At 45.3% G+C, this 16,526-nt stretch overlaps 1 protein-coding gene across 2 annotated transcripts in view; it reads right to left on the reverse strand.

The window, feature by feature from the left end:
- Positions 1 to 286: 286 nt before the first annotated feature.
- LOC147636138 (uncharacterized) overlaps positions 287 to 16,526 on the reverse strand; it is a 36,179-nt gene continuing 19,939 nt past the window's right edge. Inside the window, exons 7-12 of one of the 2 annotated variants that reach the window (XM_086801586.1) lie at positions 1,990 to 2,052; positions 1,642 to 1,707; positions 1,511 to 1,549; positions 1,287 to 1,409; positions 1,107 to 1,199; positions 287 to 722 (exon numbers count right to left, since the gene is read on the reverse strand). In XM_086801586.1, the coding sequence (XP_086657712.1) occupies positions 564 to 722; positions 1,107 to 1,199; positions 1,287 to 1,409; positions 1,511 to 1,549; positions 1,642 to 1,707; positions 1,990 to 2,052 (543 nt within the window). In that variant the 3' untranslated portion in view covers positions 287 to 563. The remainder of the gene's footprint in view (positions 723 to 1,106; positions 1,200 to 1,286; positions 1,410 to 1,510; positions 1,550 to 1,641; positions 1,708 to 1,989; positions 2,053 to 16,526) is intronic. The other variant, XM_086801587.1, reaches the window with a different exon arrangement.

Here is a 16,526-nt window from a genome sequence, read left to right on the forward strand (position 1 = left end):
GACTAACAAATAGGACCTCCTATCACCACAGGGCTGCCACCCAAGCCACACAAAAAATAGGAAAAATGGGGAAAAAATACGGGGAGTGAGGAAATGAGAAACCACCTACAAAGGGCGGGCACACCCACAACAAAGGCCCTGGTGTATAGGTATGGACAGGAGATGACTTCTAACAGTCCCAGTAACAAACCAACCCCCAAACCAGATTGCAGGGAGATCCTCAATTTCTGCAGGGAGATCTGCTGTTTTGTTGCATTACAGGGCTTTCGATTCCCTAAACCTTTGAAGCAAGAAATAATCCACAATTTTTAATTGTTTAAATAATTAATCCCAATGGTCCCACATACTGGGTTTTATATCCATGCACACTTTACAACATTGCAAGTTTCCACCTAAGGCACTTTGCTGGATTGAGATCCACCGTGTTTTAGCATACACTAGAGTAATTTACAACCAGATAATACAAGGCACGAGGCACTTGCGTGTGCCAAACAGCACATACAGTTAACCATACAATCAATAGCCACATCTACCTCACAAGATCATGTTGTAATCCAATTTACTCATATAACTGCACTGGAATCTATCAAGTAAGGTACAATATGTGTACTCATCTCTGTCTCATTTATATGAAGATGACCACGAGGCAAAGAAAGCCAGCTCACTTTCCCTGCTTCATCTAGGGCTCTCAGACCAATCCAGTCATCTTTATATAGATCAGTCTGCATAAGACATAGGGAGGTAGCATCCATTACTCGAAAGTACATTTGTATGTATATGCATACATGGAGGTACATAGGTTTGTATACATATATACGTAGGTATGTACGTATGTTACGTATGCATGTATGTAGGCATGTAAGCATGCATGTATGGATGTGCATAAGCATGTATACATGAATGCATGAGTGCATGTTTTCTGTATGTTTCCTTGCAAGCATGCATGCACGTATGTATGTACGCATGCATGCATGTTTGTATGTATGGATCATGCATGTGTGCACGTTAGTGGGTACAATTATGTCTACATGTATGGATGGATGTATATGTGTGTGGATGGGTGTATATTTCCTTTGCTCATTAACACAACACTGTGTTTGGAATACCTCATTGGCAGCCAAGACAGTCTTGAGGTTATTTGGTGGGTAGTAACCAAACCAAGCAGTCTCAGGTGGAATCAACACCTTGTCCTTCTCAAACTGGAAATTGTGACAGAAAAGTATGTTATAGCCATATTGTTGTACATCTGCTGCACCAGAACAGTGAGCTAGGTCATCGCAGCTCACCATGATCAGTATGAGCTGATTCAGGCTACTGAACCGCTCCTTGTAAGTCATATTTTGACTGTCTTCAAGCTCATTGTTTAGCTTTGGAAGAAACTTGCATCCCTTTGAATAAGCTTCTAGATCCTAATCACAAAAGAGCACACAAGGGAAAGTACTTGTCACCTGCACCATTCCATGGTCTAATATAACAAAAGAAAGGATATATTATATAGCCAGACACACACCGTCGGGATTTTCACATAACCAGCAGGTCCAAGGTGCTCCTGAAGGTCAAGCCCATATGTATAGAGCTTAGTAGAGCATATAGTTTTTTCATGAAAGGGAAGAAGACGAAAATCGAAGTAACTATGCCTACCTGCACATAGGAAGTATATACTCCCAGCTCCATCACCAAGTCAGCAATTTCACAAAAAACACCACTCTGAAAACACAGCAATACCATTCAAGCATCAAGCAACATCGTTTCTTAAAAATCAAGCTTTGGCTCTTTTATCACTGTCATGAAAACTACTAGCATTGTGCTTTGATGTCCCTACTCATATGCAAATGCTCTCTCTCCTATCTTTACTCCAACGCTACTCATGAACAGCCTCAGAAAACCACCTTGACAAAAATTGCAACCTGGCTATTTTTGAAGCTTGCACCTAGGTAAAAACCCTATGAACATGCATTTACGGCCATGATACCATTAAAAATCACTTACCCCACATAAAGGAATCGATGCTGTGCCTGCATGAGGTCCACCAATAGATATCATATTATTCACCTGATAGAACATGCCAAAATTTCATGCATCTAGTTCAGTATATGCTGAACCCAAAAGTCGTATGCTACACATGCACATTGAGTTGTTTTCGCACTCAAGGCATAGCCTCAGAGATCTAGGTGATTCTCGTAATACATAAATAAAATTTAAACAATTTCCCATTGCTTGACAATGATTTACTCTTTGAGTCCAAAGTGGTTGAATAACTCAAATAAAAAGATGTGACTTTATCCGAGTCTACTACAGTTGCATGAATCCCCGTCAAGGATTGAGTTGTTCAACCCCAACAGATGTCTAAATTTGTCATATGAAAGTACCTTCGTAAATTTGCCTGTTGGATTATCCTATGTTACATGGACAGAAATGTTAGAAGTCATCTCCTGTCCAGTTTTATACACCAAGGCCTTTGTTGTGGGTGTGCCCGCCCTTATGAGGTGTTTTCCCATTTTTCCCCACTCTCCGTATTTTTCCCCTATTTTTCCCATTTTTTCTGAGGCTTGGGAGGGCTGCCAGGTGTTGCCAGGAGCACCCCAGTGCTGGCCGACTCCATGTTGATCAGTCGTGGGCTACTGGGCTGCTGGCCGACTGGATTTGATCAGTCGTGGGCACCTGTTTTGCTGGCCGACTACATTTATGCAGTCGTGGGTCTTTTCATCAGTCGTGGGCTTTCCTGATGCTGGTCGACTGCCCTCTAGGGAGGTATATATAGGACCCCAGCCCCCATACCTCATTTGTATCATTCCTCGGGATCTTCTTGTGTATATAGAGCAGAGTTACACGCCTACATCTCTCTCTCTCTTGTGCTGTTTTTCTGCCTGCGTTTTTGCTCTTGTGTTCCCAGATTTGGTCATCATCTCCGCTGCATATTCTGACATGGTATCAGAGCCCTAGGCTCTAGATAGGTCTTGGGATTTGTGTGAGCAAGAGGGGGACTGTTTTGTGGCTGATTGGTGGACTGTTTTGGGCTGATCGGGAAGAGGAGAAGCAAGAGGAAGGCGGGCTGATTTGCTGGACAGCCACTTGCAGGTATCAGTTCTTCTTTGTTCCCACCCACCCACCCTTTTCAGAGTACATCCCCGCTATGGCAGATCTGTTTGAGATGGCCGAGAGACATGTGAAGATCCCGACACTCCCCACGTTCCCGGTGGACCGTCAGTTGGACGGGAGCAACTACGGCATATGGAAGGTGATGATGGAATCCGTTTTGGAGTCTTACGACCTTGCCGATTTCGTCATTGTTGGTGTTCCACGGCCGGAAGTAGAGGAAGGGGAGTTACCGTCAACCCAAAAGGACCGGGAGGCCCAGACACAGATGTGGGATCGCGTCAACGCCAGGGTCCGTTCGTTTATTTTCCTCAACTGCACACCGCAGGTAATCAATCATGTCAAGCATATGACGCTGGCCAGAGGTATATGGCAGCATTTGGCCTCACTTTACAACAGGGTATCGCCCATGAAGAGGATTTCCTTGGAAGTACAGATGCGGGTTATGAGCCCTGCAAAGTCGTCGACGATGCGGGAGCATATTAACAAGCTGCAGGCTCTTCAGCAAGAAGTTCTCCAGGCTGGGAAGGAGATATCGTCAGAGGACATGGCCATAACGTTGCTATCACATTTGCCCTCTTCGTACTCAGCATTCTACTCGTCGTTGATTACCAGTGGCAGGCTCAGCACCATCACATGGGAGGAGCTTGTGCCCATGGTCCTAGACCAGGAGGAACGATTCACGAACCCTCCTCAGGGTGGAGGTTCGGAGGCCTTTACTGGCCAACGGTCGAAAGGCCGTAACACGGGCAAGGGGAAGGCTTCGTCGGAGAAGTCTTCTGAGAAGATGTCCGTTAGTGACCGCGAGAAGCTGAAGGCAGAGAGGACCTGTAATGATTGTGGCGAGAAAGGCCACTACTGGAGGCAGTGTCCCAAGCGGAAGACCGAGAAGGGTGAAGACTCCTCAACAATCATGAAGACTCCGGCTTTTGTGCACCTGGAGGTGATGGACACCGATGCTTCATTTTCTTCAGGCAGGGAGGAGATTAGAGGACTCTCCGCAACGGATACTCGGGAGTGGATTCTCGATAGTGGTGCTTCCAGGCACATGACTCCTTCCCGTTCCGGTTTACAGGATCTCTGCAGGCTTTCTGGTCATATACTTACTGGGGATACATCCACTATCCCAGTTCACAGTGAGGGCAGGATGGAGATAGTTCCCGATGGCAGAGGGGGGAAGCATTCCTCCCAGGTGTTGTATGTTCCAGCACTTGGTTTTCATCTGTTGTCAGTGCATCAGGTTTGCAAGACTGGCGTACGGGTGGAGTTTGATGAGCATTTTGTTGCTCTCCGGGACAAAGCAACAGGCCAAGTGGTTTGGGAAGGTGGAGTGGAGAATGGAGTCTACAGGCTTTCAGCACTCTCTCTCCCAGGTCCTCAGGGCTGTGATGAGTGGCAGTCTGGTAATGGCTACTCAAGTGTGGATACGCTGCAGGTACGAGCTTTCCGAGACCAGGTGGTGGATAGCTTACCAGTAGATGGCAGCAGTTGGCAGGAACTTTCCAGTACTGAGGTTGGTAGTTCTTGTGTTCGTGAGTCAGAGGAAGCTGAACAGGTCACTTATGCTCTGATGTCTCGTCGTGTTCGGGACATAGAACTTCCAGTAGTTGAGGATGTTCTTTCCACGGGGACCTTTCGGAAAGCCAGGCAGGTGACAGGTGATTACTTGCAGAAGGAGGTGGTTTCTCCAGGCTTTGTGGTTCCGGATTCAGAGGGAGTGGTTGACAGGTTTCATCAGGTTTCCAGGACTTGTTTGTGCACCGTAACAGGTGTTGATCCTTGTGAGCAGTGTGATGTCTCTGTGACTCAGAAGCTGTATGGTTCATTGATCTGGTTGATGGACACCAGATTGGACGGGAGCTTCCTGATGAGCTGGTTGAGCTCATGGTTGCGGATGACTCTTTGGGAGGCAGGATTGCGTTTCCTGTGGTTTCTGCGGCATGCGAAGGATCATGGACTCTTGTACACAGGAGGGGGATTGTTGGATGGAGTCCGACTCCACGGTTGGAGTGACTCGGTTTGGGAGGAGATCCGGACACGAGGGAATCTACTTCAGGCCCAGGAGCAGTTTTACGGAGCAGGAGGAGGTTACATTGCAGGTTTGGGCTTCCACCGGAGGAACCCATGGTCATCCCGAGGCACTTTGTTCGTGAACAGATTGTTGCTGATGACATCTTGCTGGAGTTCTGTTCGACGGAGGACAGTACGGTGGACCTCTTCACGAAGTCGCTCTCAGGATTTGCTCAGGCGGCACCCCAGCTCCCAGTGGTTGGTCACACAGCCAGGAGCTGAGAGGGGGTGTTAGAAGTCATCTCCTGTCCAGTTTTATACACCAGGGCCTTTGTTGTGGGTGTGCCCGCCCTTATGAGGTGTTTTCCCATTTTTCCCCACTCTCCGTATTTTTCCCCTATTTTTCCCATTTTTTCTGAGGCTTGGGAGGGCTGCCAGGTGTTGCCAGGAGCACCCCAGTGCTGGCCGACTCCATGTTGATCAGTCGTGGGCTACTGGGCTGCTGGCCGACTGGATTTGATCAGTCGTGGGCACCTGTTTTGCTGGCCGACTGCATTTATGCAGTCGTGGGTCTTTTCATCAGTCGTGGGCTTTCCTGATGCTGGCCGACTGCCCTCTAGGGAGGTATATATAGGACCCCAGCCCCCATACCTCATTTGTATCATTCCTCGGGATCTTCTTGTGTATATAGAGCAGAGTTACACGCCTACATCTCTCTCTCTCTTGTGCTGTTTTTCTGCCTGCGTTTTTGCCCGTTCCCAGATTTGGTCATCATCTCCGCTGCATATTCTGACAAGAAACTAGTCGTATTTGTTAGTGGCAAGAATGTGCTCAAGACTGACTGACATGTAAGGAAGAAGTAACAGGGAGAGAGAATGCTCACGACACCAAATAGGGCCATTGAAGAGCACCCACCATGTGCGTGTATCTATTGGAAGAAGCAAAAAATCATCCATCATCATTAGAGTGAGCAAAGGTTCAAAAGATCAAAGCTGATTTGTAAAAGAATCAAGGTTTTATCCTAGTTACATTCACCACAAAGTTTTTATCCTAGTTACATTCACCACAAAGTAGATGCCAAGGGTAGCCACCTTTTTCCCTATATTCAAGGAGATGATTGTGGAGAGAATAGGGGACACTTGAAATGATTCTCTAGCTACTCAAAAACTCGAGTTTCATCAGCCCTAGTGGTTTGTACTTGAAGCCGATTTAAGGCCACCAATCTATGAATGAAGCGCTCTCACTTATGCTAATCACTTGTGTCATTAGACTTGATCATTCTCGTTAGCTTGACTCTTATTGCTTATAGTGTGTTTACCACATGTCTAATTATCATTTCTGTCCACCCTAAGCTCTCCTAAATCACTACCTAACAGTGGTATCAGAGCCTAGTTGATCCAAGCCTAGGTTTATACCATCATTAGTAGCTAATTAAACCCTTCCTTTCTTGGGAAGAATACCCTTCGGGTAAGACCTTGCTTCTCCATCCCACTCTATGCATTTAGACAAGTTTGATGGTCAAGGCTTCCATACTAAGGTTAAATATCATCTAATGAGGGAAAGCATTTGAAGTGTGGTAAATGGGAAAGAAAAGAAGCCTACCACTAGAGATGCCAAGCTTGCATGGGTCACTAGAGACTTTTTCATCATTGCATTGGCACTTAGTGACAACTGCATTCATCATACCGCTAACATAGAGTCATCTCTAGAAGCATGGGATAAGGTAGGGAATTGATTGGGGAAAAGCATAAAAATTATAAGATAGCATTGAAGATTCAGTTCTTTGAGCTTAAGCTAATAAACCCTCATAAGTCATTCGTTGCCGATAAGTGAGCTTTCACGCTATTATTGGATCTTGAGGCCTAAACAAGTGAGTTGAGAACTCACAAGTGACTATCCCTAGGAGGGGGATCATGATCCAAGTGAGGCCTTGACATTCTTCCTAGCTAACACCTCAGAGGGGAGGGCTATGGCGGTATGGGACACCGTAGTTTGGTGTAGGACACGGTCACGATGTTGCCCTAGCCTCATGGCTCGGGGATGCTCCATAGGAGCAATAGCTGGGTGGTAAGCCAGATCATGTGTCTTGTTCTTGTGTGTGTGCATGCTTGAGAAATCAAGTGGCAATCTCAGTTGGTATCAATGCCACTCGGGCATGCGAACAAACATCGTCTCAAGGTATTCTAGTATGTATGCTGTTTTTGCTTTTTCCTTAGTTTGTCAAGAAGATAATATTTTTTAAAGTCTTGTGTATGCATGGTCTAAGGTAAGGAGACGAAGGGTCTTTTGTTAGAGATGCACTGATGTCTAGATGTTTTTTCTTGACGAAAAGAGTGAAAAAACAGCGCTGCTGTTGTGATGCATGATTTCCTTAAGTTTGCATGACATGTGAAGGTCTATTTGTGCGTGATCTTGTGGTCTGGCCAATGGGGGCAGCCGGTACGGTGGTAGAGCACCGTGTATAGAGCCCATTAGGTGCAATCGGATCCACAAACGGCTAAGACCTACAATAATACAGTTGGATCCACAAAGCATAAGAGTCATAGTCACATGGAACGTGGAACGAGAACAGGAACGGGAACCGACTTCGGAACTGTCATGTGCACAGTGTGTATCTACCGTGTGCTACACACACACAAGACTAGCTTCGAGGTTTGGGGAGGCTTGGAGCTAGGTAGGCTGATTGGCGAGCTGAGTTAGGGATAGACTAACGGGCGGGCACCCAAGTATGGACGAGCGGGCGCCCAAGTGTGGATGCCCGATGACTGGCCAAGAGCCTATAAAAGGGTGGCCAAGGTTAGTCATTAGTCAGCTCGTGGCTCGATGGGGACAGCCAAGACTTGTGGGCTTGCCCACGGATGTCATGGTTGGGAGGTGAGTCAGGCCTGCTTCATGTTTGTTTGGTTTTGTTTGCAAGTTTTGAGTCTTGTACTAGGAGCGTTCTACGAGGTGATCCTATGGGGATTTGACAATGGTATCAAAGCACTCGTATCATAGCAAGCCTCGAGAACGAGCAAGTCGGTAGGTAGAGAAGAAGAGGTCAAAGAAAAGGTATGAGTTCGAGAAGATTGCTGTTTTTCTGTACATACTGCTGTTTTTTCAAATTCAGCATGATTGTTTTTGCATCGTAGGAACGTTTTTTTTTTAACCCCACGCCACGCTTTGCTTTGCTTTGCTTTCGTTTTTTTTTCTGAACCTTAAAGAAGGGTTTAAAAACCCAAGCATTGCTTTATAAGTGTTTTTTTTAACAGAATATTTTTATTTTTTATTTTTTATTTTTTTTTAAACACAAAAGCAAAAGCTCAACAAGCTTTTGGGAAAGCCTATAAATTCCCCTTAAAGAGGCTTCTTGCCACACATCTCTCAAGCTCTCAAGCTCTCTAGCACTCTTCTTTGTGCAAGATCAAACTTTTCTCTCATCTTGCCCTCTTCAAGATGTCGACCCAAGAATCCGAGTTGGAGCCCATTCCCGAACATGAAGACCTACCGGCTACGGAAGCCACCGATGGCGATCTTTTCGACGATTTTGTTTCCAAGAGTTTAAAGTTTCTCTCGAAGCTTCTTTCTCGGAACGTCAAGCACAAGTTGTCGCGCAGATTCAAGCTTTACAAAACTCCATCTCTTTGTTGACCACTACCCTATCTACTCTTTCGGGTATGGATATACTTTGGCATCTGCTTTAGGCCCCAATATTACTCCGGAACAGTTTGGGGGCGAGCAAAAGCAGCGTACCAAGGAGATAGTGGACACTTGGCTGGTCCATTTTCAGTTTCATCCGTATGACGATGGCAAAAAGATCCAATTAGCAGCAGGTTTCCTCTCAGGCAAAGCTTTGCTTTGGTGGAAAGAACTCAACCCTAAACCAACGACTTGGACACAATTCAAAGAAGTCTTCAAGAAAGAGAATGACTATGATGTTGTTGCCCAGTTTGCTACTTTGACCATGACCTCACAGAACCTCACTTATGAGGTCTACCTCCAGAAATTTAGAGACTTGCAGATGAAAGCTACGAAGATGGATTCCACCACTCTTTTGGGGTTCTTCGTAGCCGGTTTACCCGACTCATACCGTTTACAGGTTAAAAACAACAAATGCAAAACTTTGGACGAGGCCATTCATTCCGCTCGTATCTATGATGATACAATGGTCTCTTCCAAGTCTAAACCCGTGACCGAGCAGGGGAACAAGCACAAAAGGAAGTTCTCCACGCCGATGGCTAGCACGACAAAAGGAAAGTCTTCGAACCAACCTTTGAATAATTCTACTTCAATTCCAGCAAAGAAAAAACGTCTCCTCAAGGCTTTGAAGCTCAAAGAGGGACGTTGCTTCATCTGCGAAGAAAAAGGACATATGCGTAACAAGTGTCCGAAGCAAAAGGGTGCAAAGACCAACGGAGGATCCAAGCCAAAGGCAGCTAACCAGTTGTCTTTGACAGATACATCAGTTACTATACTTTCTCGCCCTAGTTCATGTTCTGATTGTCTGTTCAACTCTAAAGTTTTTGGCGTGCATGATCTTCTCCGAGTTTATGGAGAAGTGAATGGCCATAGAATCCACATTCTTCTGGACCCTGGCAGCTCACACAACTTTGTTAATTACAAACTTGTGCAGAAATTGGGTCTTGACACAACACCCAGCGATCATACCTATGAGGTATGCCTACCTGCGGGTCAACAAGTATGGGATCGAAAGGTGGAGACGCTACCGATCCGGATTCAAGACTACGAAGATACTCTGGAATGCTATATTATGCATCTAGAACATGTAGACTTATTATTAGGGATTGAGTGGTTTAAGACTCTTCAAGTCCAGATAGATTGGTCTAGTCATACTTTTTCTTTTGAACATAGGAACACCCAGTATAGTATCTTAGGTGATTGTATACATCCCTCTCAGGAACCTCTTGTATTTAGACAAGTTTGATGGTCAAGGCTTCCATACTAAGGTTAAATATCATCTAATGAGGGAAAGCATTTGAAGTGTGGTAAATGGGAAAGAAAAGAAGCCTACCACTAGAGATGCCAAGCTTGCATGGGTCACTAGAGACTTTTTCATCATTGCATTGGCACTTAGTGACAACTGCATTCATCATACCGCTAACATAGAGTCATCTCTAGAAGCATGGGATAAGGTAGGGAATTGATTGGGGAAAAGCATAAAAATTATAAGATAGCATTGAAGATTCAGTTCTTTGAGCTTAAGCTAATAAACCCTCATAAGTCATTCGTTGCCGATAAGTGAGCTTTCACGCTATTATTGGATCTTGAGGCCTAAACAAGTGAGTTGAGAACTCACAAGTGACTATCCCTAGGAGGGGGATCATGATCCAAGTGAGGCCTTGACATTCTTCCTAGCTAACACCTCAGAGGGGAGGGCTATGGCGGTATGGGACACCGTAGTTTGGTGTAGGACACGGTCACGATGTTGCCCTAGCCTCATGGCTCGGGGATGCTCCATAGGAGCAATAGCTGGGTGGTAAGCCAGATCATGTGTCTTGTTCTTGTGTGTGTGCATGCTTGAGAAATCAAGTGGCAATCTCAGTTGGTATCAATGCCACTCGGGCATGCGAACAAACATCGTCTCAAGGTATTCTAGTATGTATGCTGTTTTTGCTTTTTCCTTAGTTTGTCAAGAAGATAATATTTTTTAAAGTCTTGTGTATGCATGGTCTAAGGTAAGGAGACGAAGGGTCTTTTGTTAGAGATGCACTGATGTCTAGATGTTTTTTCTTGACGAAAAGAGTGAAAAAACAGCGCTGCTGTTGTGATGCATGATTTCCTTAAGTTTGCATGACATGTGAAGGTCTATTTGTGCGCGATCTTGTGGTCTGGCCAATGGGGGCAGCCGGTACGGTGGTAGAGCACCGTGTATAGAGCCCATTAGGTGCAATCGGATCCACAAATGGCTAAGACCTACAATAATACAGTTGGATCCACAAAGCATAAGAGTCATAGTCACATGGAACGTGGAACGAGAACAGGAACGGGAACCGACTTTGGAACTGTCATGTGCACAGTGTGTATCTACCGTGTACTACACACACACAAGACTAGCTTCGAGGTTTGGGGAGGCTTGGAGCTAGGTAGGCTGATTGGCGAGCTGAGTTAGGGATAGACTAACGGGCGGGCACCCAAGTATGGACGAGCGGGCGCCCAAGTGTGGATGCCCGATGACCGGCCAAGAGCCTATAAAAGGGTGGCCAAGGTTAGTCATTAGTCAGCTCGTGGCTCGATGGGGACAGCCAAGACTTGTGGGCTTGCCCACGGATGTCATGGTTGGGAGGTGAGTCAGGCTTGCTTCATGTTTGTTTGGTTTTGTTTGCAAGTTTTGAGTCTTGTACTAGGAGCGTTCTACGAGGTGATCCTATGGGGATTTGACAATGGTATCAAAGCACTCGTATCATAGCAAGCCTCGAGAACGAGCAAGTCGGTAGGTAGAGAAGAAGAGGTCAAAGAAAAGGTATGAGTTCGAGAAGATTGCTGTTTTTCTGTACATACTGCTGTTTTTTCAAATTCAGCATGATTGTTTTTGCATCGTAGGAACGTTTTTTTTTTAACCCCACGCCACGCTTTGCTTTGCTTTGCTTTCGTTTTTTTTTCTGAACCTTAAAGAAGGGTTTAAAAACCCAAGCATTGCTTTATAAGTGTTTTTTTTTAACAGAATATTTTTATTTTTTATTTTTTATTTTTTTTTAAACACAAAAGCAAAAGCTCAACAAGCTTTTCGGAAAGCCTATAAATTCCCCTTAAAGAGGCTTCTTGCCACACATCTCTCAAGCTCTCAAGCTCTCTAGCACTCTTCTTTGTGCAAGATCAAACTTTTCTCTCATCTTGCCCTCTTCAAGATGTCGACCCAAGAATCCGAGTTGGAGCCCATTCCCGAACATGAAGACCTACCGGCTACGGAAGCCACCGATGGCGATCTTTTCGACGATTTTGTTTCCAAGAGTTTAAAGTTTCTCTCGAAGCTTCTTTCTCGGAACGTCAAGCACAAGTTGTCGCGCAGATTCAAGCTTTACAAAACTCCATCTCTTTGTTGACCACTACCCTATCTACTCTTTCGGGTATGGATATACTTTGGCATCTGCTTTAGGCCCCAATATTACTCCGGAACAGTTTGGGGGCGAGCAAAAGCAGCGTACCAAGGAGATAGTGGACACTTGGCTGGTCCATTTTCAGTTTCATCCGTATGACGATGGCAAAAAGATCCAATTAGCAGCAGGTTTCCTCTCAGGCAAAGCTTTGCTTTGGTGGAAAGAACTCAACCCTAAACCAACGACTTGGACACAATTCAAAGAAGTCTTCAAGAAAGAGAATGACTATGATGTTGTTGCCCAGTTTGCTACTTTGACCATGACCTCACAGAACCTCACTTATGAGGTCTACCTCCAGAAATTTAGAGACTTGCAGATGAAAGCTACGAAGATGGATTCCACCACTCTTTTGGGGTTCTTCGTAGCCGGTTTACCCGACTCATACCGTTTACAGGTTAAAAACAACAAATGCAAAACTTTGGACGAGGCCATTCATTCCGCTCGTATCTATGATGATACAATGGTCTCTTCCAAGTCTAAACCCGTGACCGAGCAGGGGAACAAGCACAAAAGGAAGTTCTCCACGCCGATGGCTAGCACGACAAAAGGAAAGTCTTCGAACCAACCTTTGAATAATTCTACTTCAATTCCAGCAAAGAAAAAACGTCTCCTCAAGGCTTTGAAGCTCAAAGAGGGACGTTGCTTCATCTGCGAAGAAAAAGGACATATGCGTAACAAGTGCCCGAAGCAAAAGGGTGCAAAGACCAACGGAGGATCCAAGCCAAAGGCAGCTAACCAGTTGTCTTTGACAGATACATCAGTTACTATACTTTCTCGCCCTAGTTCATGTTCTGATTGTCTGTTCAACTCTAAAGTTTTTGGCGTGCATGATCTTCTCCGAGTTTATGGAGAAGTGAATGGCCATAGAATCCACATTCTTCTGGACCCTGGCAGCTCACACAACTTTGTTAATTACAAACTTGTGCAGAAATTGGGTCTTGACACAACACCCAGCGATCATACCTATGAGGTATGCCTACCTGCGGGTCAACAAGTATGGGATCGAAAGGTGGAGACGCTACCGATCCGGATTCAAGACTACGAAGATACTCTGGAATGCTATATTATGCATCTAGAACATGTAGACTTATTATTAGGGATTGAGTGGTTTAAGACTCTTCAAGTCCAGATAGATTGGTCTAGTCATACTTTTTCTTTTGAACATAGGAACACCCAGTATAGTATCTTAGGTGATTGTATACATCCCTCTCAGGAACCTCTTGTAAATACTATTGATTTTGGGAATATAATGGATTCTTCTTTGTATACTGCTTTTCATTGTCTTGATTCCACTTTCTTTATGTCTCATACCTTCTATGGATGTCAATGAATTAAGTGTGTTTGAAAGCAATGAGTTAAAGAAGATACTTGATTCGTTTCAAGATGTATTTCCTAAGGGACTGCCATCAAGCTTACCACTTGAAAGGGCAGTAGATCATCGTATTAACCTGGTCCCTGGTGCTCACCCTGTTAGTATTCCACCTTACAGGATGAGCTGAATTAATGCAAGATTTTGATTTTGAGATTCGTTATAGAAAAGGGTCCATGAATAGTGTCACAGATGCGCTTAGTCTGATTAGAGAGGTGAATACTTTGTCGTTCACCAAGATTTCTACTTACTTATTTCAATCATTGAGAGGGCTTTGCAAGACTGATAGTTATTTTGGACCATTTTGGCAGAAGATCCAGGACGAGAGCTCATTGATTGACCAAGACTCGATGACTGAGCAACCTACCATTCAGACTGCAGGACGTCAGTGGATGATTCGGAATGGTTTACTATTCCGTAATGATAAAATTTCTGTACCACAGATCCCAGACATTAGGTCCAAGATTCTTAAGGAGTGTCATGATGCCCCTTCTGTTGGACACACTGGGGTACACAGGACATTATCGTTAGTAAAACACACTTTTTATTGGCCAAAGATGAAAGGGTATATAGAAGATTATGTTCTCAAGTATCAAGTTTGTCAAGCAAATAAAGTTGAACGCTTTAGACAGGCTGGGCTGTTGCATCCTTTGCAAATCCCAGGTAATAAATGGGAAAGTATTTCCATGGATTTTATTACTAGATTGCCAAGAACACGTCAAGGCCACGATTCTATTTGGATTGTGGTGGATCGCTTGACAAAAATGGCTAGATTTTTACCGACCTGGAAGACCATTACAGCTACACAATTAGCAAGGCAATTTATCAAGCAATTGTTTAGACTGTACGAGTTACCACATGACATAGTCAGTGATAGAGACTCTAAGTTTACAAGTGACTTTTGGAGGCTTTTTTTGAGAAGTTGGAAACAACTTTGAATTTGAGTTCCTCAAATCATCCTCAATCTAATGGCCAGATTGAAAGAGTGAATCAGATTTTAGAGAATATGCTTAGAGCATATGTATCCAAAAGACAGAGTTCATGGGAGAATTTGCATATAACAGTACTAAGCATACAAGTACACGTTTTAGTCCTTTCATGCTTATGTATGGTTTTCAACCTAGATCACCTGTTACAGTGGGATTTTCAGGACTTCAGCATGATGCAGCACGTAATTTTTTGCAAGATATGCAAGAAATGTTACAAGTTGTGAAAGAATCTATTAGACGTGCTCAAGATAGAGATAGATTTTATTCTAATAGACATCGTTCACCCAGAGAGTTCTCTGAAGGAACGATGGTGTATTTGCAAGTTCCGAAAGATTCCGAGACTTTACGGACAGGTTGATCTCCGAAATTATCCCCTAGATATTGTGGACCATTTCGTATTACACGACGGATTGGTTCAGTCGCATATGAATTGGAGTTGCCTTCTCATGTGAAAGTTCATCTTGTATTTCATGTCAGTAGACTTAAGGAAGTATTGGGTGGAATAGACCAGTTAGTTATTCCCATAGTGACATGGGACGGGGGGAACGGACCCTAGGGACGGGGAACGCCTGGGACGGGGGCGGGACGTCCGCGGGACGGAGGGACGGGGACGGCAACCCGACTGCGAAACGGGGACGCCAGGAACGCGTTCCGGGAACGGCGTTCCCTGTCCGTACGGGGACGGTCAAATGACCGTTGGCGGCAGTTTTTGACCGTTGGCGGGGCTTCAACGGCTATCTGTCCTAGCCGTTTGGTGATGCGCAACTCCTCCAAGGCTTCTTCCTTGAGTCTCTCTCTCCCACATGGCTCCCCTCTTCTTCTATATAAGAGACCTCCATGCTCTCCTCAAGCCATCTCCTCTCCCTCTCCCTCTCCAAGACCCAAGGCTCAAGCTCTCCCTCTCCAAGCTCTCCCTCTCCATTGTCCAAGCTCTCCTTCTCCAACATCCAAGCTCTCCCTCTCCAAGCTCACCCTCTTCAAGCTCTCCTTCTCCAACATCCAAGCTCTCCCTCTCCAAGCTCACCCTCTCCATTGTCCAAGCTCTCCTTCTCCAACATCTCCATCCCAATTCTCCGTCTTGACTCTTTCTCAAGCTCTACCATCCATCTCAAGCTCTACTCTAGTCTCTATCACTATGGCATCCTCTTCTCAAACCCCTTCCTCTCCTCAACCCGGGTCCGCCGCTGCCTCCACCACTTCAACACCCGCTCCATCACGAAGAAGGCGGCCCGCCGTACATCGATGGAGTTGGTGGGATGAGGTAGAGTGCTCGCAATACGGTCAAGAGGGTGGTTCAAGACCATGGGTATGTAAGCTTTGCGGCTACAAGCGAACCGGCGGTGCCCACAAAGTGCGTGCTCACTTCTTGCATGAGCCCGGCCAACGAAGTGCAATTTTGCAAGGAGGTTTCGGCCGAGAAGAAGAAGGAGCTCCTTGAAAAGCTTGTGGTTTATGAGGCGGCCGAGTTGGCAAAACGCAATCCTCAAGTGGCCGTCGACCCCACATCCTTTGTGAGGACATCAACGCCGCATGTACCTCGTTCATCAAGAGAGGCATCCGCTTCCCGGGGACGCCAAAGTACTCTTGATGAGAATTGGAACCCTCAATTGAAAGAGGAGGTGGACATGGCGGTGGCACGATTCTTCTTTCATGACCACATAGCATTTCGGGCGGCACGGTAAGTCCTTGGCACTATGCTCATGTACTATTCAAAATTCAAATATCATGCTCTAAACTTTAAAGACTAAAACTTAAAAGACTAAATGATGGTAAAAATCTGAATTTTGTTTGTGTTTTGCATATGGTGTTTTGGATAGATCTCCATACTTTCGAGCCATGTGCAAATTGATAGCGGAGTATGGACCCTCTTATGTTCCCCCCTCTTCGGAGACCATCCGCACCTGTCTCCTTGACAAGGAGAAGGCAAGCGTGGAGGTGGCGGCCAACCACATGAAAGAGCAATGGGCT

The sequence above is a fragment of the Cibotium barometz genome, chromosome 8 (assembly GCF_041138505.1).
Source record: "Cibotium barometz isolate CiBa-2024 chromosome 8, ASM4113850v1, whole genome shotgun sequence".
Taxonomy (NCBI): Eukaryota; Viridiplantae; Streptophyta; class Polypodiopsida; order Cyatheales; family Cibotiaceae; genus Cibotium; species Cibotium barometz.